The sequence below is a fragment of the Salvelinus fontinalis genome, chromosome 31, assembly GCF_029448725.1.
Source record: "Salvelinus fontinalis isolate EN_2023a chromosome 31, ASM2944872v1, whole genome shotgun sequence".
NCBI lineage: Eukaryota > Metazoa > Chordata > Actinopteri > Salmoniformes > Salmonidae > Salvelinus > Salvelinus fontinalis.
This window is the reverse complement of record NC_074695.1, coordinates 24,065,473-24,089,541: the sequence shown is the minus strand read 5'-3', so window position 1 is coordinate 24,089,541 and position 24,069 is coordinate 24,065,473. Positions and strand designations below refer to the sequence as shown.

At 40.8% G+C, this 24,069-nt stretch overlaps 1 protein-coding gene across 1 annotated transcript; it reads left to right on the top strand.

The window, feature by feature from the left end:
* The first annotated feature begins 299 nt into the window (after window positions 1-299).
* Window positions 300-1,856, top strand: LOC129829900 (CCAAT/enhancer-binding protein beta-like). Its single transcript, XM_055891902.1, has one exon. The coding sequence runs from the start codon at window positions 484-486 to the stop codon at window positions 1,366-1,368; it is 885 nt and encodes a 294-aa protein (XP_055747877.1). The 5' UTR covers window positions 300-483; the 3' UTR covers window positions 1,369-1,856.
* The last annotated feature ends 22,213 nt before the right edge of the window (window positions 1,857-24,069 follow it).

Sequence of the window (24,069 nt, the reverse complement as noted above, 5' to 3'; positions counted from 1 at the left end):
TGCTAATATGGCTAAAACCAACAACTGTAACTATGTATTTGAGAAACAAGTGCTCATTGTGCAAATTTATTTATATTTTCAATGCAAATTTGGAGACGAATATAGTCTACATGTTGTCAACAGTCTAAGCCAACCCCCGGGTGTTTAGCCTCATAGTTCTGCACACATCAGTTTTGTTGCTAAACAACTAACCAGTCTACGAAATCAAGTGGGAACAGGTTACCGGTAGTTAGGGGATTTATCACGCTTGCTCCGCCCATTCAGCTTCACAGTAGCCAATATATAAACCGTTCATAGACTCTCACTGCTGCATTACTGATCTATTCTTCAAGTTTATTTTCTTCAATAACTGAATATTATCACAGTGACATTTTGTCGTGTGCCAAGTTACTTGAGTGTTTTCAGCCAGAATTACGCTCGTAGCCAATACCTCGGGCTGCACCAGATTTCAATGTTCCCGCAATTCGGCGGGTGTTAAGATCCATGGAAGTGGCCGGCTTCTACGACGGGGATTGCTTTGCTTTCCAGAGTAGAAACAGCATTATCAGTCCCATTAGCGACAACAGCACTTGCAAGCAGCGCATTGACAGCTCGATGACGGAGCTTGGCATAGCCGAGCACGAGAAAGCAATTGATTTCAGCGACTACTTGGATCCAGCTGCTGCGCACTGTCAACTAGCAACACACAACGAAACTCAGCAGAGAGGGGGAGGCGTATTCGCTAGTTTCCTTGCCGAGGAAAGCAGGATAAAGAGACTTTCATCATTAGAACAAAACTACAGAAACTACATCTCTCTCAACGAGCGGGAGACAAGTGCGCACGCCAACCCTAGGGAGCCATATGTCCTGGGTTATCCTGAACTGCAGGAGACCCGTGTGGACACCGTGTTCAGCCCAGAGTTTATTGGGAACCACTTTAAAACCGGCGAAAGAGACGATCTTCAAGAGGACCAAAGAATGGACAACAACGGTTCGTCTGGCTACGACATGAGGTATCTTCATTACCAGTCGACTCCAAGTGGCAGCCTTGGGAATATTTCCACTGCGTCCTCGTCTTCCTCAAGTCCACCCGGCACACCTGCCCCGCCAGGTAAAGGCAGGTCGCCTTTGCAGGGCGGGAAAATGTCATCTGGTGGCAAGGGGAAGAAGCGACTGGAAAAGGACAGTGAGGAATATAAGCAGAGGCGGGAGAGAAACAACCTTGCCGTTCGAAAGAGCAGGGATAAAGCCAAAATCCGCAATATGGAGACACAACACAAAGTGCTGGAACTGGCCGCAGAGAATGACCGTTTACAAAAACGCGTGGAGCAGCTGTCAAGAGAGCTTGCCACTCTGCGTAACTTGCTCTCTGCCACCGGTCAGTGTTAGCCACAGAGTGCCAACACACCTCTCACTGGAAACCGGTACTTGATCAGGCACTGACTTAAAAAAAACATTTATCGCGGTGCCATGTGAAAAAGTTATTCCAAGATGTTACGTTTGTGTACAGTATCTATATGAAAAATCCACCAACAGTTTACAAGTTGTGATTGGGTAAAGAAGGTGCAATGAATGTACAACTATTCATGATTCTTGACATGGCACCTTCATTCTGTCTTTACAATTTTGTGTATGCAGTATTTCTGTATGGGTTTTGCATTTTTATATTGAATATTGGTAAATATTCTGTTATTTAAAAAATAAATGTCCTTATCTGGAGCAATGGTTGTCAAGGGAAGAGTTGTAGCCCACTGCAGAGGTATGATGCAACTCTTTGTAACAGTGTTGGCAATGAATGAAGTAATCTCTTAAAATGATGAAATGTACAAATGGTATTTGATATTTTATTGAATTAAACAATTTATACTTTGATATTATTCATTTGTATGTTGTTTATTTGTGAGATGGTAAAAAGGTGGTAGATCACCTGACAGGTTTATTCCTCTCTTTCACACACATACACACACACACACATACACATACATACACACACATACACACAGACATACACAGAATTAAATAGACCATTTATGTATCTCTTCGCTCACATGTGTAAGAATTCAAGGTATAAGTAATTAAAAGATTATAGGTGTACATAAGCTCAAACATAAAGGTCCAATGGAGCTGTTTTTATCTCAATATCAAATCATTTCTGGGTAACAATTAAATAACTTACTGTGATTGTTTTCAATTAAAATGGTCAAAAAGAAACACAAATAGCTTCATAGCAAATAGCAATTTATCAAGCAATAATTTTACTAGGACTGTCTGGGAGTGGTCAAAGCGGGGAGGGGAAAATGGAAATCTAGCTGTTATTGGCAGAGGGGTTTGGAATTCTCTTCCTTATTATTATTCCTAATTATTTTTATTTTGGCCTGCCTGATGATGTCACAAATCTCCATCCCACCAAAACATGCTGACATTGCAGGCAGGCAGTCTTTTCAAACAGCTCTTACACTAAAGAGGCATTATCATAATTTTCGCAATTTCACAGTATTATTTTAACCTCATAGTGTGGAAATATATATAAAACAAAGGGAAATCACGTTTTTGACTGCATTTTAGACCCATGGACAACTGATTTGGAATATGATGACTAATTTGCATCTAACGATAGTTATTAAAAATGATAAGCTATGATATTGTGTGATTTGGAATATGATTTTAAATATGATTGATTTGGAATGTGATGATACATTTTCATCTGATGATAGTTATTCAAAATGATAAGTTATAATATTGAGAACCTAAAATACCACTATTACTTCAGTGTGGTTCAGTAAAACAATTAATATTTCAACAGCAGTGTATAGGTGAAAGAAGACATACTAACTGAGCCTTTTTCACCCAACTAGCAAATGTCACCATTATCTTAAGCACACACCTCGGTCAATAGTCTGGTGGGTCCACTGACCCACAGAGGGGTTCAAGGCCTCACAGGCCAAGATTAACTAACCTTTTGCCCAAACACACCACCACCGTCCTGCAAATAGTTTTTAAAAACGTGTATAACCTGCCAGCCTCAAATATCAAATGGTATACTTTAATATTTAGCCTATGAAATGTGCCGAAGAGAAGAGTGATTTTGGATGTGGAACAGATTCTCTTTGATAATCTATCATCCACCAAAGGTCCAGTTTGTTCAGTAAGATTATATACAGTATGTTTAGTTTTAGTTTAATCTAATAACTGGTCTAAGTGGAACTGGTCAAATACACTACCATTTCTACACATGAATGCAAGGCAGTGGAAATGACTGAAAATACTATCAAACTTGCCCATCAACAGTTACCCTGGTAATAGGACAGGAGAGAATCCCAAGAGAATTACAGTAAACCCATGACAATGCAGGGCAGAGGTTTGTAAAGGAGGCCAGTTTCGAGAGAGAGAGCAAATTGTGTATGTGTGCTAGTGCTTTATGTATTTCTTGATTAGGCTTTGCTACTGAACCCAATAGCTCCAAGTACATTTTGACAATGTCATCCTTTCTTGTATCACATAAAAGAGAAAATACAATGTTTTGAACATCGTGAATTTCACAACACAACTTCCCATAATGGAAACAGAGTATATTGCTCAACGACATCTTCCTGTTCCATCCGTGAATTCAAATGTCACACCCAATTAAAACAATGCTCTACGTACTTACAAGACAAATCTAGCAATAGGTTGAAATAGGGCTGGTTCACCCAAATTATATTGTACATTCACTTGATTTTATTGTTTCCTAAAAAGTAGTGTATACTGTACTATCTTGGTTGTGTTTGTTAAGCTGCTGCATAGTATTAGTATCATTGAGTCAAAAATAACGAGAGTAGTGCTGGACCTCTGTTAGCATGCTCTGTATAACAGACCAAAATCACAACCAAGCCATTTCAAATCAAGCTGTGTAGCAGCATGATACACTTCCCATCATACACTGTGGTGTTGTTGTTGTTTTTGTTGTTATTGATATTTCTTGCTGTTTTTTATGTTGTTGCTGGAAATTACGAGAGTTTTACCCTCTGTGTAAATGAAACTCTGTTCTTTAGGCTCCACATTCAACAGCTCAGTAAAAACCTTAACCTTCAGCTGATCTTTTTCTTTAGGAACAATACTTTTTTAAATTTCAGCCTAGAAAATACCTTGTTGAAGCCACTTTTTTGCCTTAATTGGACTATGGTGATATTCTGTACATGGGCTCCCGTGTGGCGCAGCGGTCTAAGACACTGCATCTCAGTGCTAGAGGCGTCACTACAGACACCCTGGTTTGATTCCAGGCTGTATCCCAACCTGCCGTGATTGAGAGTCCTATAGTGTGGCGCACAATTGGCCCAGCGTTGTCCAAGTTTGGCCGGTGTAGGCCATCATTGTAAATAAGAATTTGTTCTTAACCTACTTGCCTAGTTAAATAAAGGTTGCATTTAATTCCCCGGGGTCTTACCTGCACACTAGACCAGTTGTCCCCAAACTGTGACATAAGGGGTCGGCAGGTAGGGCGCGGAGAGGTAGGAGGAGAACTCAGTTGGGCTTTCAACTTATTCTTGAAAGTAATAGTAGAATGCACAAGGTGCAATTTCGAAAGCAGTTTTCCTCTTGTCATGTCAGTCATTGCAGACCTTGGAGAGCTATTTATGTCCAGTTGATCAACTAGCCATGTCAGCTAACGTTTCTTAGCCCAATGATTTTGTTTTAATGCTTGAGTCAGTCAGATATCACATGAACACATAAGAAATGGCAAAATGTGTAGAATTGCAGGAAATGAGCTTCCAAACAGCAAAAGAAAATCCGCCCCATGGCAAAATGTGTAGAATCGCAGGAAATAAGCTTTAAACCTGCAAAAAAACATTCTCCTCCAACAAGAGGAGTGTGAACAGTTTTTGACATGGACAGTGCTTGTGCACTTAGAAGAAATAGTGAGTATGAGTGAAAACGTTTGGGAAGCACTGCAATAGACACACTTTACCATGCTGCTCTAAGATTTGTAACCAACACAAGACGTCACTGTAACTTCTATCAGTTAGCCATCCTTAACTATAAGGTGACAGACTCTCTGGTACATGTCTAAAATTGTCAATGACTCCAACCACACAAGTCACAGACAGTTCTCTCTGAGCCCCTTATGTTCATTCTTATTTACTATAATGTTTTTCACTGACTCTTTTGCACAGGCTCGATGTACACCCACTGGACTCTGACCACACACACACACACACACACACACACACACACACACACACACACACACACACACACACACACACACACACACACACACACACACACACACACACACACACACACACACACACACACACACACACACACACACACACACACACACATATTCCTTCACACTCTACACATACGCTGCTCCTACTCTGTGTTTATTATCTATGTGTAATTACTTTACCCCTACCTACATGTACATATTACCTCAATTATCTTGACTAATCCGCACCCCTGCACATTGACTCGGTACCGGTACCCCTTGTATATTGCCTCATTATTTTGCTTATTTAGCACATTTTTCTTACTTACAGTTTCTTCCAACTGCTTACACACAAAATCTTTTCATGTCACACGATTTTTGAAACCTCTCACTCAAAGTGCAAAACTACACACCAAATATCCAAAACCATAAGCTACTTCTCAGCCTTTGACTCAGTTGTCAATTGCATAAAACACTTTTTTCAAAACACTACACACAATTCTCAACCTAAAACACAAAAATCTAACAGGAAGTGACTTGCTTTCCTTTTCCAAACACAACCAATCAAAATGCTACACTTACTCACCAGGTCACACACTCCTCACATGTGCAAACACTAATAGCTTAACTGATCACTAACCAATCACTAGTTTACTGTAGTATAGGCCTATAAATAGGTCAAAGGTCAGATTACCTGTTTTGAACAATGGATGCCAACAATGGACAGAGAGCAAGAGTAGTAGGAGGGAGAGGAAGAGGAAGAAGAGGACGAGGGCAAAGAAGAGAAGGAAGGAGAGCCATCTCTGATGAGATTAGAGCAACACTTGTTGATCATGTGATCAACCACGGTTTGACCATGAGAGAGGCTGGACTGAGAGTCCAGCCCAACTTGAGTCGATTTACAGTGGCGTCCACAATTTGAACCTTCAGAAATGAGAACAGGTATACAACTATCTAATGACTATTTTAGCATTACAGTAATATACTGTAAATTACGTATGACTGCATAGTATTGCATAAACATTTGTAACTCTAAGCCATCCATTTACTGCACTGCATTGAATGAATGAGGTTGGTTATCATGCTGCACTACATTTTTCTGTACATTGTTTACAGTTCCTATGCTAAACACATATTGTGTTTGAATTTTGTACAGAGTGGAAAGGCAAAGACATCATGGAGGACGAGGATGCTTGTTTACAGATGTACAAGAGACTGAAATTATAAATATGGTTTTGGTCAACAATGCAATTAGGATTCGAGAGATAAGAGAGCATATCTTGAATAATGACACCATATTTAACAACATCAATGCTGTAAGCCTGTCGACCATACAACGCATCCTCCAACGGCACCGAGTGACGATGAAACAACTTTACAAGGTGCCATTTGAGAGAAACTCTGACAGAGTCAAGAATATGCGACATGACTTTGTAGAGGTATGTATGCAACACTACTTCCAGTACTTCAAACATACCATATTTACTCATCTGTGTATCCTTTTGTCTGTTACAGAGAATATTGGAGCTGGATGCCCATGTAATTCGCCATGAATTTATTTATGTGGAGGAGGTTGGCTTCAACCTCACCAAAACCAGGCGCCGTTGAAGAAATGTAATAGGACAGAGGACAATTACCAATGTCCCTGGAAAGCGTGGGGGTAATATAACTATGTGTGCTGCCATCACTTAAAACGGGGTCCTCCATCACATTGCCACACTGGGTCCGTACAACACCGGCCATATGCTCACTTTTCTGGATGCAATTTACACAATGCTTGTCCCTGATCCAGATCAGGAGCCTGCTAGATTTGTGGTTTTATGGGACAATGTTAGTTTTCACCAGGCTGTTCTGGTCCAAAATTGGTTTGCCACCCATCCACAATTTGTAGTTTTGTACCTACCCCCTTATTCACCTTTTCTAAATCCCATAGAGGAATTCTTCTCAGCCTAGCGCTGGAAAGTGTATGATCGCCAACCCTATGCCCGCATGCCGCTTCTCCAGGCAATGGAGGACGCATGTGGGGACATAGAGGTTACCTCTGTCCAAGGTTGGATACACCATGCTAGGAGATACTTCCCTCAATGTTTGGCAAGAGAAAACGTATCTTGTGATGTGGACAAAGTATTGTGGCCAGACCCAGGCCGGAGAAGAGATGAAGCGTAGCTTAGCACTGGTGACTACCAATTCCTGGACTGCCCCCCCCGGGACCCCACACATTGTGTTCTTTACTGTATTCTAAAGAATATACTTTTGGTTTACATATGTTTATGGTTTTGTTGTATGCTACTGTATACAACAGTAATGTTTGGCCTAATAAATATTTTCTGTTTCTACATTGCATTGGTGTTTACAGTGTACTTGTTACCCTTCTCAGCAGATTACTTTCACTGTAGAACATTGTATTGAAATGTAGATATAAGCCTATGAAAGACCAAAGAGCTTTAGATTTAGAACAACAGTGTTTACATGGTATATCCAAAAATGTACTATTATGAAAGCAGTGTTTGCCATTTGATTCAAATGCTTCATTCTGACATGTGTTTATGGCATTTTGAATGCAGTGTTACATTTTGAAGGATATGTGAGGCATTTTGCATTTTGTGTGTGCAGTTTGGGGAATTGTGTGTAGAGGTTTGAAAAAAGAAGACAGTTTTGAAAACGTGTGTAAGCAGTTGGAAAAAACTCTAAAACTCTGCATTGTTTGTTAAGGGCTTGTAATAAAGCATTTCACGGTAAGGTTGTATTTGACGCATGTGAGTAAAAGGATTTGAAGTTTGTCTACACTTAGTGAACAACTGAGAACACCTACTCTTTCCATGACATAGACTGACCAGGTGAATCCAGGTGAAAGCTATGATCCCTTATTGATGTTACTTGTTAAATCCACTTCAATCCGTGCAGATGAAGGGGAGTAGACAGATTAATAAAGAAGGATTTTTAAGCCTTGAGACAATTGAGACATTGATTGTGTATGTGTGCATTCAGAGGGTGAATGGACAAGACAAAAGATGTAAGTGCCTTTGAAAGGGGTATGGTAGTAGATGCCAGGAGCAGCTACTGTCAAGAACAGCAACGCTGCTGGGTTTTTCACGTTTAACAGTTTCCACGTATATCAAGAATGGTCCACCACCCAAAAGAAATCTTGCCAACTTGACACAACTGTAGGAAGCATTGGAGTCAACATGTGGAATGCTTTCGACACCTTGTAGAGTCCATGCCCTGATGAATTGATGCTGTTCAGAGGGTAAAATACCAAACATTAGGTATTCCTAATGTTTGGTATACTCAGTGTATAAGGCCAAGTCAGGGCAGCTGCCAATATATTTAAGTACTTTACTCACCCTATGAGTCATGGACATTACTGTCTGAGAACAAATAACTATATTTTCTATAATGTTCCCAACACAAGAACTGAGTTTGGTAAGAGTGCCTTTAGCTTTATACACACACACACACACACACACACACACACACACACACACACACACACACACACACACACACACACACACGCACACACGCACGCACGCACGCACGCACGCACGCACGCACGCACGCACACACACACACTTGGTGTATACTTGGTGTGACCTTGTAGTTCTGCCCCTTGCAGCTCCTGGAGCCTCCCCTGATCCCTCCTAGTGCCTGGCTCTGACAGAGGAGAGGGAATTTCCCACACAGGATCACATTTTGTTCTCGAAAGCAGAGCCCAGCCCCCTTTATCCCATTTTACCGTCAATGAGCAGTAGCTGTCCGTAAACTCCACATTGCATCATACCTCCTGCAGACCAATAGCCCTCCTAAAAACTCCTCTGGTAGAGCAATACAAATAATGCACTCCCATGTTTTGCTTGAGTTTAAACAGGACATATGTCCACTGTGTTCGAAATGGTAAGATATCTCCTCAGATCTATGAATCACTTGTGCTGTTCATTTTGAGGGAGATCTTATCACTCTTTTGTAACTTAGAATTTTCCTGTGCCGTAGGAAATGCAGATGAGCTTGCTGATTTACATAAATTCACTAAAACCCTGCACTAACACACGGTTATATTAACATTATGGTACTTTTCATGTAGCCAACTTTTGTCCAGCTAATAATCTAACCACCGATTAAGCAACATTATGAATTAAACATTAAAATCCTGTTATTTTGCTCCTGGTCAAATGAAGATCTACACCTGTAATTTGAGAAATTATAGTCATTATTGTACTTTCTATTTGTGGTCAACATGAGACATCCCTCAAAAGACTCTTCCCTGAAGACACTTGAAACAGTGATATTTCAACATATATGTGATTTCTTGTACACTGTAGCATTTCAACATAATATCAATATAGAACAAAGTAGTTTGGGGAGGAAATGGAACATTGACCAGGAAATTTACCAAGCTCACGTCGCTTGAATAATTTCAAAATTGTGTGTACCGGTGTGTACTTTTTGGGTCAGGGAAATTAAATTGCTCTGTCAACTCAGTTGCACTATACAAATGTAACAACACATTTATATACATTTGGTGTTACTGTTCTTTATATACATGCTTCCAGTATGTACAATAGAGTGTGTGTTAAAAGGGTCGGGTCTTATTTAGCAGTTTCATCACTCCTAATCTAGTAGTTAGTGGTACTTGCAATGATGTATATAAACCCTGGATTGCTGATGATATGTACTGGCCAATTAGAGACTTTGAGGTCAACGGTCAGTTATATTGGCACTCCCCAGAAGAAGCAGTCCTCCAAAGGAATGAATGTAATTCTACAGTATTTCAATTAAATATTTCAAGGACAAAATTAAATGTATTTAAGTATTTTTATTGTTGTAGTGGGGACAGTAACATAGAACTTTAAAAAATGTATACTTTAAGGAAAATGTTTTAATACATTTTAAAAATGTTATGTTTAGCTCACATAATGCAAATTAAAGGTATGCATTAGTGTCTATAATATAATAAACGTGGCAAAAACAAATGTAGACATGAGACATTTCTATAGCTTCCAAAATATTTTTTACAATGGTGGGGGTGCCAAGATGGAGGCACAATGTCTGCAAAACAGCACCCCCTGTGTATATATAAATAATTGGGTACTTCCCAGCACCCCTTATTTACTCATTAGTAGTACCTACAAGTCACCCCACTTGCATCAGCCAATCATTGTTCACCATTCCCCATGTACCTCACTGAACTCCACTCCTGCCTTCAGAGAGTGATCGCGGTCAGAAGAGAATGGTCTTGTTGGACTGTTTATCTGTATCTGACCTGTGTTTAGTGCATGCATTTAAGTGTAAGTACTGTACATGTCATTGCTTCTTTAGGCCATTGCTTCGTTGGGTGTTGCTAAGGCAGTCGAGTCATTACCATGTTTATAAGCTTTATAGATCATTTTCTATGTGCGTCACGTTACTTCTAGCCTGCTATCCATGATGTTAGGCCTTAATGTTGCCTCATTCTACCGTGTACTGTATGTAGTCCTAGCTGTAGCATGTAGCCTAATTTAGCCTGTGCTTCTCCTTGTGGTGCAGTTACTTTCCACGGTGCTCATGGTCTCAAGCACATATGCAGACCCTAGTTACATGGGAGAGGCTATACGGACACGCCTGGTGCACAAATTGATGACGTATGTCGCACAGCTGAGGGTCGAGTGGAAACGAATGGATTCGGTTGAGTTAGTCGTCCTGATGAGCCTTTCCCAGCTAGCTAGTTTATGCTGGCTCTCTGGCAACAACAGTGGCATGGCTGAAAAAAGGTTGACAACATCCATCCTTATTCACTCAGCCTACTGGTCCCACTCGCACAGAACTACCTCTGACCTCTTTTTCCCCTCTCTCCCCAGATGAAATCCTGCGACTAGTGATGTCCAGCTGCCTGACAACCTGCCCACTGGACCAGATCCCCTCTTCCGTTCTCCATATCTTCTCCGGGGACCTTCTCCCATTCCTCACTTACATGTAAACAATTTAGTCATCTAGCAAATGATTTTATCAAGAGTAACTTACAGGAGCAATTAGGGTTAAGTGCCTTGCTCAAGGGCACATCGACAGATTTTTCACCTAGTCGGCTCAAGAATTTGAACCAGCAACCTTTCAGTTACGCTCTTAACTGCTAACTTCAAGGCTACCTTCCTCCCACTTCCCTCATCAACTCATCCCTGACCTCTGGTTGCGTCCTCTCTGACTTAAGGATCCCCTCCTCAAGAAACCAACACTCGACCCCCACTGATGTCAAAACCTACAGACCGGTATCCCTTCTTTCTTTTCTTTCCAAACACTTGAGCGTGCTGTATCTGACCAACTCTCTCGTTATCTCGCTTAGTACGATCTTCTTGACCCTAACCAGTCAGGCTTCAAGACGGGTCATTCAACTGAGACTGATCTCCTCTGTGTCACGGAGGCTTTCCGCTCTGCCAAAGCTGACTCTTTTTCCTCTGTTCTCATCCTCCTAGATCTATCTGTTGCCTTCGAAACCGTGAACCATCAGATCCTCCACCCTCTCAGGGCTAGGCATCTCAGGCTCTGCACACTCATGGATTGCATCCTACTTGGCAGGTCGCTCCCACCAGGTGGCGTGGAGAGAATCTGTGTCTGCACCACGTGCACTTACTACTGGTGTCCCCCAGGGCTCGGTTCTAGGCCCTTTCTTCTTTTCTCTATACACCAAGTCACTTTTCTCCATCACATCCAAACATGGTCTCTCCTATAATTGCTATGCGGATGACACTCAACTATCTTTCTCATTCCCCTCTTCTGACACCCAGGTGGACACATCTCTGGGTGCCTGTTAGATATTTCAGGTTGGATGTCGGCCCACCACCTCAAGCTCTACCTTGACAAGAGGGAGCTGCTTTTCCTCCCAGGGAAGGCCTGCTGGCTCCAAGACCTCGCCATCACGGTCGACAACTCCCCCTCCCAAAGTGCAAACATACCTTGGCATGACCCTGTCGTTCTCTCCAAACATCAAAGCAGTGATTCACTCCTGCAGTTTCATGCTCTACAACACAGGTGTCAAACTCATTCCACGGAGGGCCGAGTGTCTGCGGGTTTTCGCTCCTCCCTTGTACTTGATTGATGAATTAACATCACTAATTAGTTAGGAACTCCCCACACCTGGTTGTCTAGGGCTTTATTGAAAGGAAAAACCAAAAACCTGCAGACACTAGGCCCTCCGTGGAATGAGTTTGACACCCCTGCTCTACAACATCTGTAGAGTACGACCTTTCCTCTCACAGGAAGCAGTGCAGGTCCTAATCCAGGCAATAGTCATATCCCGTCTAGATTACTGCAATTCTCTGTTGGCTAGGCTCCCTACTTGTGCTATCAAACCGTTACAACTTATCCAGAATGCTGCAGCCGGTCTAGTGTTCAACCTTCCCAAGTTCTCCCATGTCACCCCACTCCTCTGTACACTCCACTGGATTCCAGTCGAAGCTCGCATCCACTACAAGACCATGGTGCTTGCCTACAAAGCAGCAAGTGGAACTGCCCCTCCCTACCTTCAGACTATGCTCAAACCCTATATCCCAACCCGATGTTCTGCCACCTCTGGTCTCTGAGCGGAAGCTGACCCCTACAGGAGGTCAGCTCCCGCTCAGCCCAGTCAAAGCTGTTCTCTGTCCTGGCACCTCAATGGTGGAACCAGCTTCCACCTGATGCTAGGACAACAGAGTCCCTGCGCATTTTCCCGAAAATGTCTGAAACCCTACCTCTTCAAAGAGTATCGTAAATAAGATATCTTCCTCCGACCCCCAAAAAACTTGCACCTGACTTTTCCTACTAGCACTGACTTTGCTAACAATTTCTTTATTGAGGAAAAATGTACTTACTATGACTGTGATATGTGCTTGTCTCTCCTAGCTATCTTAAGATTAATGTACTAACTGTAAGTCGTCCTGGATAAGAGCGTCTGCTAAATGACTAAAATGTAAATGTAATTGTAGTTAACATGGCCAATTTGTAGGATAGCAGCCTACACAAGAAATAACTTGTAATGTTGGTAGCAGTAACCATCTGGATGTTACCGTAACAGTGTTGTAAAGTACTTAAGTCATTTTTTTGGAATTGTACTTTATTTTACTACTGATATTTTTTACTATTTTTACTTTTACTCCACATTCCGAAAGAAAATACATACTTTTTACTCACATACATTTTCCCTGACACCAAAAAGTATATACAGTATACAGTATACTTATAATGGTGTGTAAACACAGTATGGGCAGTATATGAATAGAAAAGGTGTGTACAATCTTTCCATATCCCAGTCTGTTGTTTCCACTTGCTTCAAGATGTCCACCATTGTTCCTGTACCCAAGAAAGCGTTCTCTAGAATGTAGAGAAAAACGTGGAAATTCAAGAGGGTGCTATGAAATTAATGTAAAAACGTAGTTTTCTTTGCCCTATGTCATTATAAATCACATATATATTTTTTTTAATTGTCCATTGTGTATTTCCGTTTGCGGGATATTGAGGTCAAGCCTGGAATAAAAGATAAAGGGCTACCTATAATTAACTTGTACAAATATTTAGCGTTCTACGCTCTTCACAGAACAGCACGTGGCATGTGTATATATACAGTTGAAGTCGGAAGTTTACATACACCTTAGCCAAATACATTTAAACTCAGTTTTTCATTTAACCCTTTATTTTAAGAATGTGAAATGTCAGAATAATAGTAGTTTGCGCTGTTCTGTGAAGAGCGTAGTACACAGCATTGTACGAGATCTTCAGTTTCTTGGCAATTTCTCGCATGGAATAGCCTTAATTTCTCAGAACAAGTATAGACTGATGAGTTTCTGTTACGTCCGTTGTTGGAATGAGACCAAGGCGCAGCGTGGTAAGAGTACATCTTTCTTTATTTTGATGAACACCAAAAAAACACCAAAAGATAAACAAACGTAACGTTCTGCAGGCTACACAGTAACTGTACAAAAACAAGATCCCACAAACTAAGGTGGGGCAAAAGGCTGCCTAAGTATGATCCCCAATCAGACAATCAGACAACGATAGACAGCCGCCTCTGATTGGGAACCATACCCGGCCAACAAAGAAATAGACAAACTAGAATGCCCACCCAAATCACACCCTGACCTAACCAGATAGAGAAATAAAAAGGCTCTCTAAGGTCAGGGCGTGACAGTTTCAGAAGAAAGTCTTCTGTTTCTGGACATTTTGAGCCTGTAATCGAACCAACAAATGCTGATGCTCCAGATACTCAACTAGTCTAAAGAAGGCCTGGTTTATTGCTTCTTCAATCAGAACCACAGTTTTCAGCTTTGCTAACATAATTACAAAAGGGTTTTCTAATGACCAATTAGCCTTTTAAAATGATAAACTTGAATTAGCTAACACAACGTGCCATTGGAACACAGGAGTGATGGTTGCTGATAATGGGCCTCTGTACGCCTTGGTAGATATTCCATAACAAATCTGCCGTTTCCAGCTACAATAGTCATTTACAACATTAACAATGTCTACTCTGTATTTCTGATCAATTTGATGTTATTTTAATGGACAAAAAATGTGCTTTTCTTTCAAACACAAAGACATTTCTAAGTGACCCCAAACTTTTGAACGGTAGTGTACAAACATACATACATACGTAACATATACAGATAAAAAAAATACATTAAAAAAGAAACAGAAGGCATTTGAACCCAGTCTGACACGGAGAGAAGATTCATATGGGAGACAAGCCTATACACAATCTACAGTTGAAATCGGAAGTTTACATATACTTAGGTTGGAGTCATTAAAACTGCCCGGCACCCTCCACAGCAACCCGCCAAAACCCTCACCATTTCTCCTTCACCCAAATCCAGATAACTGATGTTCTGAAAGAGCTGCAAAATCTGGACCCCTACAAATCAGCCGAGCTAGACAATCTGGACCAGCTCTTTCTAAAATGATCTGCTGAAATTGTTGCAACCCCTATTACTAGCCTGTTCAACCTCTCTTTCGTATCGTCTGAGATTCCCAAAGATTGGAAAGCTGCCGCATCCCCCTCAAAGGGGGTGACACTCTAGACCCAAACTGCCACAGTCCTATATCTATCCTACCCTGTCTTTCTAAGGTTTTCGAAAGCCAAGTTAACAAACAGATTACCGGGGCCTCCCGGGTGGCGCAGTGGTCTAGGGCACTGCATCGCAGTGCTAACTGCGCCACCAGAGTCTCTGGGTTCGCCCCCAGGCTCTGTCGCAGCCGGCCGCGACCGGGAGGTCCGTGGGTCGACGCACAATTGGGCCAGCGTTGTCCGGGTCAGGGAGGGTTTGGCCGGTAGGGATATCCTTGTCTCATCGCGCTCCAGCGACTCCTGTGGCGGGCTGGGCGCAGTGCGCGCTATCCAAGGGGGGCCAGGTGCACGGTGTTTCCTCCGACACATTGGTGCGGCTGGCTTCCGGGTTGGAGGCGCGCTGTGTTAAAGAAGCAGTGCGGCTTGGTTGGGTTGTGCTTCGGAGGACGCATAGCTTTCGACCTTCGTCTCTCCTGAGCCCGTACGGGAGTTGTAGCGATGAGACAAGATAGTAATTACTAGCGATTGGATAACACGAAAATTGGGGAGAAAAGGGGATAAAATTTAAAAAATAAATAAATAAATAAATAACAGATTACCGACCATTTCGAATCCCACTGTACCTTCTCCGCTATGCAATCTGGTTTCAGAGCTGGTCATGGGTGCACCTCAGCTACGCTCAAGGTCCTAAACGACATCATAACCGCCATCGATAAGAGACATTACTGTGCAGCCGTATTCATCGACCTGGCCAAGTCTTTCGACTCTATCAATCACCACATTCTTATTGGCAGACTCGACAGCCTTGGTTTCTCAAATGATTGCCTCGCCTGGTTTACCAACTACTTCTCTGATAAAGTTCAGTGTGTCAAATCGCAGGGCCTGTTGTCCGGACCTCTGGCAGTCTCTATGGGGGTGCCACAGGGTTCAATCCTCGGGCCGACTCTCTTCTCTGTATACATCAATGATGTTGCTCTTGCTGCTGGTGATTCTCTGATACACCTCTTTGCAGACGACACCATTCTGTATACTTCTGGCCCCTCTTTGGACACTGTGTTAACTAACTTCCAGATGAGCTTCAATGCCATACATCTCTCCTTCCATGGCCTCCAACTGCTCTTAAATTCATGGAAAACTAAATGCATGCTATTCAACCGATCACTGCACGCACCTGCTCGCCCGTCCAGCATCACTACTCAGGACGGCTCTGACTTAGAATACGTGGACAACTACAAATACCTAGGTGTCTGGTTAGACTGTAAACTCTCCTTCCAGACTGACATTAAGCATCTCTAATCCAAAATTAAATCTAGAATTGGCTTCCTATATCGCAACAAAGCATCCTTCACTCTTGCTGCCAAACATACCCTCGTAAAACTGACCATCCTACCGATCCTCGACTTCGGTGATGTCATCTATAAAATAGCCTCCAACACTCTACTCAACAAACTGCATGTAGTCTATCACAGTGCCATCCGTTTTGTCACCAAAGCCCCATACACTATACACCATTGCGACCTGTACGCTCTCGTTGGTTGGCTCTCGCTTCATACTCGTCGCCAAACCCACTGGCTATAGGTTATCTACAAGTCTCTGCTAGGTAAAGCCACGCCTTATCTCAGCTCACTGGTCACCATAGCAGCACCCACTCGTAGCACGCGCTCCAGCAGGTATATCTCACTGGTCACCCCCAAAGCCAATTCCTCTTTTGGTCGTCTTTCCTTCCAATTCTCTGCTGCCAATGACTGGAACGAACTGCAAAAATCTCTGAAGCTGGAAACACTTATCTCCCTCATTAGCTTTAAGCACCAGCTGTCAGAGCAGCTCACAGATTACTGCACCTGTACATAGCCCATCTATAATTTAGCCCAAACAGCTACCTCTTCCCCTACTGTATTTATTTATTTATTTATTTTGCTCCTTTGCACCCCATTATTTATATTTCTACTTTGCACATTCTTCCACTGCAAATCTACCATTCCAGTGTTTTACTTGCTATCCTTCCTTTACTTGCTATTTACCTCGCCACCATGGCCTTTTTTGCCTTTACCTCCCTAATCTCACCTCATTTGCTCACATTGTATATAGACTTATTTTTCTACTGTATTATTGACTGTATGTTTTGTTATTCCATGTGTAACTCTGTGTTGTTGTATGTGTCGAATTGCTATGCTTTATCTTGGCCAGGTCGCAGTTGCAAATGAGAACTTGTTCTCAACTAGCCTACCTGGTTAAATAAAGGTGAAAACATACACTAAGTTGACTGTGCCTTTAAACAGCTTGGAAAATTCCAGAAAATTATGTCATGGCTTTAGAAGCTTCTGATAGGCTAATTGATATCCTTTGAGTCAATCGTTGGTGTACCTGTGGATGTATTTCAAGGCCTACCTTCAAACTCAGTGCCTCTTTGCATGACATCATGTGAAAATCAAAAGAAATCAGCCAAGACCTCAGAAAGAAAATTGCAGACCTCCACAAGTCTGGTTCATCCTTGGGAACAATTCCCAAACGCCTGAAGGTACCATGTTCATTGATACAGACAATAGTACGCAAGTATAAACACCATGGGACCACACAGCCGCTATACCACTCAGGAAGGAGAAGCGTTCTGTCTCCTAGAGATGAACGTACTTTGGTGCGAAAAATGTAAATCAATCCCAGAACAACAGCAAATGACCTTGTGAAGATGGTGGAGGAAACATGTACAATAGTATCTATATCCACAGTAAAATGATATATCGACATAACATGAAAGGCCGATCAGCAAGGAAGAAGCCACTGCTCCAAAACCGCCATAAAAAAGCCAGACTATGGTTTGCAACTGCACATGGGGACAAAGATTGTACTTTTTGGAGAAATGTCCTCTGGTCTGATGAAACAAAAATAGAACTGTTTGGCCATAATGACCATAGTTATGTTTGGAGAAAAAAGGGGGGTGCTTACAAGCCGAAGAACCTCATCCCAACCGTGAAGCATGGGGGTGGCAGCATCATGATGTGGGGGTGTTTCGCTGCAGGAGGGACTGGTGCACTTCATAAAATAGATGGCATCATGAGGATGGAAAATTATGCGGATATACTGAAGCAACATCTCAAGACATCAGTCAGGAAGTTAAAGCTTGGTCGCAAAGGGGTCTTCCAAATGGACAATGACCCCAAGTATACTTCCAAAGTTGTGGCAAAATGGCTTAAGGACAACAAAGTCAAGGTATTTGAGTGGCCATCACAAAGCCCTGACCTCAATCCTATAGAGAATTTGTGGGCAGAACTGAAAAAGTGTGTGCGAGCAAGGAGGCCTACAAACCTGACTCAGTTACACCAGCTCTGTTGGGACGAATGGGCCAAAATGCACCCAACTTATTGTGGGAAGCTTGTGGAAGGCTACCCAAAACTTTTGACTAAAGTTAAACAATTTAAAGGCAATGCTACCAAATAACAAATTGAGTGTATGTAAACTTCTGACCCACTGGGAATGTGATGAAAGAAATAAAAGCTGAAATAAATAATTCTTTCTACTATTATTCTGACATTTCACATTCTTAAATAAAGTGGTGATTCTAACTGACCTAAGACAGGGAATTTTTACTAGGATTAAATGTCAGGAATTGTGAAAATCTGAGTTTAAATATATTTGGCTAAGGTGTATGTAAACTTCCAAATTCAACTGTATGTATGTATGTATATTATTTTACTGCTCTAGGAATATAATTATTGTTTGGATAACCTTATTTACTATTATGTGTGGATTTTTACCTTACATTTTTTTCACTCTTTATGCGATGCGCAATGCAGAGAACACTTGAAGAATAATTATCATTTAATTACCACAGTGAATTATTGTAATGTTTGTTTATGTGCCAAGGGATGGGTTGCTAATTGGTGATTTGACACGAAAATGTAATTTCATTCATTCATTTTCATTCATTCATTCATATAATGAATCATTAGATTGTTCTCTACAATATTATAATCTTAATATACTTGTATTTGACAGTGTTGATAAAATAAGAACAATAATTTGCTGTGACCATTGTACCTTTTCCATATTTGGCGTTGGGAGTTGGTATCATTTTGGGGTGTTTCCGTGGATTGGAACAATCACAGTCAATGTGATACCCTAGTCATTTTCATCTCCAGATCCTTGGCTTTCATTGGCTATACTGCTGATCAATCTACATGAGGGGCTGTTTCTATGGTGATTTAAAGGGAAAGACACAATAAAAACATTGCAGAGGGAGGATATTGAACTTAGCTTTGTCAATAAATATATACTTAGTCCCTACTTTGTTTAGTATTCCTTTAGAAAAAGAGTATGTTTTCACTCACGAACCTGCAGCCACTAGCTTGTCAGTTGACGTTTGAAGTTATCACCGTTCTGCCCCACAGAGTTCTATTGAGCAGTGACCACTTTTTGATCACGCCCATAATGACATTCCATTGACTTTAAACATGCTAAATTCTCAGAGTAAATTATTTGAAGCATATATGGTAGAGACATGGGGCTGAACTATTGTTTTTCTGACTCAATTCTCTACTAAATTGACATATTTGCAGAAACCTTGAATATATTAATAATTTAATGGGTGAACAATTACTCTGATGAAAACTGAATGATTCTGACCACTCCAAATCCCAACTCCCAACTTCAGTAGACAAGTTTTGATCCACGAGCATAAACTAGCAAGCTGTGAAGGGTTCATCAGAACAACTGACTGAACCAAATCCGTTCATCTCCTCTCGACTCTCAGCTGCGCGACATACATCATCAGTTTGAGCAAGGCTTGTCCGTATAGCCTCGCCCTAGTACATCACACAGTTTCTTAACCCAGAGGCGCAACATCGCAAAACTTCCGGGAACACTTGAGAAACAGACCAAACAGATCAGGCCGGAGTTTGGAGTTTGAGAAGTCCGTATCCACTGGCACCTATAGCTCTCTACTAGTGCCCATTATTTATGATCCTCCTGGATCAGCCTTTAGTATTTTTCTGTGTGTGTGTGTGTGTGTGTGTGTGTGTGTGTGTGTGTGTGTGTGTGTGTGTGTGTGTGTGTGTGTGTGTGTGTGTACACATGAGGGTGTATGTAGAGTATGTCAATGTTTAACTACTAATTCAGAGGTGAAAGGTTCAAACATCTCTACACAGTGCAAGGTCATGCAGGATATTCACTTAGATTGAGAGGCAGATTGTCACGGTATCTGATAAGATAATTTTTGATAACAAACTGTTGACAACTACAGACCAAATAACTCATTTGTATTTTACACATGCCAATCAGTTACAAACCTAGGTAGGCCTTAACCTAAATAAAAATGACAGTAATGTGAGAGACGTGATCCCTGGATATCCGGAGCATGGGGCTTAGTAGGGGAATTCAGACCTGCTGAGATACCGTAAGAGGCCGGAGGATGATCTGGCTTGGAGTGAACCCAGATTTCAACATCTTTACTTCTCCTATTTTCCTGTGGACGACTACAGAGGCACCACTGACGTGCAGTAGCAAGGATTTGTGGTCACTGCAGAGCAAATGTTAAGGGTGAAGTGTGAAGGTCTTGTGAAACAGTAGGCCATCCTGCTCTTGCACAAGGAAACACTGGTCGGTGACAAAGCAACCATATATAAGTGTCAATTAGTTTACTTATGATTAGTGTTCTACTGTAATTTGTATGTAGAGGTCAGAGATGCTTGGCAAGCCCCTATACCACCCAGAATACAATTACAAGTACAATTAAATGAAATGTATCACTTTCTCAAACAGTGATGTTACACATACAGTATTACAGTTCATAGGTCTGTGTGCAAACAAATAGAAACAACTGAACAATGAGATTGGTGTTGCAAGTGAACCTGACATTGGCAATATGCAGGCAGGCAGGGGCAGAAAAAACTGCCACCACCTCACGTGATGGAAATCAACCACTATTGTGGCGTCAGACTCACAATGAGCCCACATGCAACGAGATATGGCATCTTTTCCTTCCTGAACAGATAGAGAACACGTTAAAAAGACTGCCTCTTATCAGTACTTATATTGTTATAGGTGAATGAATGCGTGCCTTAAATATACAGAAAATTATATTTGATCTGTGAATTGAGTTTGTATAACACAAATCACATTTTATCAGACAAAGAAAAGCTTAGGGTCCTGAACACACATTACTGAAAACATTGACCATAGTTTTTATGTTAAATCCTTAATTATGTTGTTGAATTAGAAAGTTTAAGGATTTATCAAGTCATTGCTCTGTTCCTCAATGTACTCCTTGAAAACTTCCTAGATTACCAAGTACTGAAAGGGAAGGTCCAGTTTCATTTTTGACAGGATCTTCAAGTTCTTTAAATACAGTCTGAAATTGTTGATACCCTTGATTAAGATGAGCAATAATGACTGTATACAATAAATCATTCAAATACTGAGCTATATTGTATGTTCAAAATAATTGGGAAATTATATTTTTTATACTAGTACAATGAATACGATTTTGTTTAATAAATAATATTTTGGAGTCACTTTTATTGTAAATAAGAAAATATTTTGTTTCAATACACTTCTGCATTAATGTGGATGCTACCATGATTACAGATAATCCTGAATGAATCGTGAATATTGATGAGTGAGAAATTTACAGAGGTTCAAAGATCATACCCCCAAGATATGCTAACCTCTCACCATTACAAATAACAAGGAAGGTTAGCATGTCTTGGGGGTATGATCTTTGAACCTCTGTAAATTTCTCACTCATCAATATTCACGATTCATTCAGGATTATCTGTAATCATGGTAGCATCCACATTAATGTAGAAGTGTTTAAAAACACATTATATTAATATGTATAATAAAAGTGACTCAAAGATATCACAATACATCATTTATCATTAATTTCTATTGGGCACAAAATAATCTGAAACACAACCAAAACGACCTACAAATGCATCCAACAAGTTTGTAGAGTCACAAGCTTGATGTAGTCATTGCGTGCTGGAATACGGCACCAAATACTAAATTTGAACTACTTTATTTGTAAGAATCTTTAGGGGTGTCAATAATTTTAACCCCTATCTTTTTGAGAAAAAATGCATTACTCGTTATACAAAATATCTTTCTCTGAGCAATTGTATTAGTATACAATAATAGAATTTTGCCATTGTTCGAGCATACTATATAGCTTAGTATTTTAATTATTTATTTTATACACTCATTTTTGATTATCTTTATCAAGGGTGTCAATAATTTCAGGAACCCACTGTATAACAGAAGCAAAATATCTAATAAATGTCTTATTGTCACAGTCTTATCGTCACAGTCTTCTTGTCAGAGTCTTTTTGTCACTTTGCTTTGCAGTCAGGAAAAAAACAAGTGTTGAAGATTAGGAGGTTTCTATTTTTAGCAATTGGCAATGATCAACAGGTTTATAACTATTTTCCATCATTGTTGCCTACTGTTCCAGATGAGTTGTGGATAGTTACGCAATAAGAGCCTTTCATTGTCACCTACACAATGTCTGACGCTCATCCACGTACAGGTGAGCTGGCACAGACAGGCTACCCAACAGGAAATGGGGTGTGTTGACACATTGTTTGAATGGATGAACACTCCACCCACATCAACCAAAATGTGACAAACCTCACGTTTGTTTTAACCTTTCAAATGATTTATATGATTAGGTGTAGCCACAACCATGTATTTACTTAAGTGATAATGCTAGAGGAGCCGGTGTTTAGGGCAAACCGTGCCAATATATCCTCCAAACACCTGCTTCGAGGGCATTATCATTTTATACAAAATAATATTTTTTTCTTAACTGACTTGCCTACTTAAATAAAGGTGAAATGAATATGAAAATAAAATGTAAATTATTCAAATAATTATTGACATATTTTATTTAAAAACACTTTTTTGAATAATTTATTCCACAAGATATAGTCCCGACACAAATCTAGGGTTGCTACACAAGTCGACTGGTCTTTCGTTCTATCGGTTCGGTTGGTAGAGACGTGACCCAGTTGTTCAGTCTTTTTGTTCTGTATCTATGGACGCGACCCAGTCATTCGTTCTAAATGTTCCATTGTCATACTGACTGGCAAAATTCTTATCCCTTGCTTGCTAGCTAGCCAACTACGGCTAACTTACAGTCACGTCAAAAAATGCAGCCAGAATAACAGCAAAGTAGCTTAATTTGCGTTTATTTAACATGTTTTCTGGTGACATTTATTTGGATACATCCGTAAAAATTAGCGAATAGGCATAGAAAATGTGCTTACTTATCAGGACAATGTTGTTCAGAGGAGCTAGCCAACAACACAGCTAACACTATCACTTCAAACTGAAGCTGGAAAGACTGCAAACTAGCTGCATCTTTTTTCAATTGACATTTCTTTGTATATATCCATAAAAATTATGCCAGCTGATTCATGATATCTACTGGCTGAGAAACGATGCCTGCCTGTCTCACCCAGTCTCCCAACATGTTCATTACTTTGGGACAGCTGGAGATAAAATTTGAATATTGTAACAATGTTGCAAATGTCGGAGAGACATAACAAGGTTCATACAAATCTCCACTGTTGAAAACAAAATGTTAGTCTAAAAGAAATGTGAGATAGTGTCTAGATGCTTTTTATAGTGGAGATCAAGTTTATAAAGTGTCTGGCTGGGCTGATGAGACAGTGGATTGCGCAGTCAGATGGAAGAGAGTAAATAAGCATTTTAATGTCATAGATTTAAGATTTAGCCGGTGGTAACTTGTGGAATAGACACCGGCTGGAATGCGGTTTTAACCAATCATCATTAAGGATTAGACCCACCCGTTGTATAATTAAGCAATAAGGCCAGAGGGGGTGTGGTATATGGCCAACATACCACGGCTAAGGGTTGTTCTTAAGCGCAACGCAACGTG

What these genes read in the sequence shown, in the direction of transcription:
- LOC129829900 (XM_055891902.1), top strand. Translation starts at nt 484, where the DNA reads ATGGAAGTGGCCGGCTTCTACGACGGGGATTGCTTTGCTTTCCAGAGT.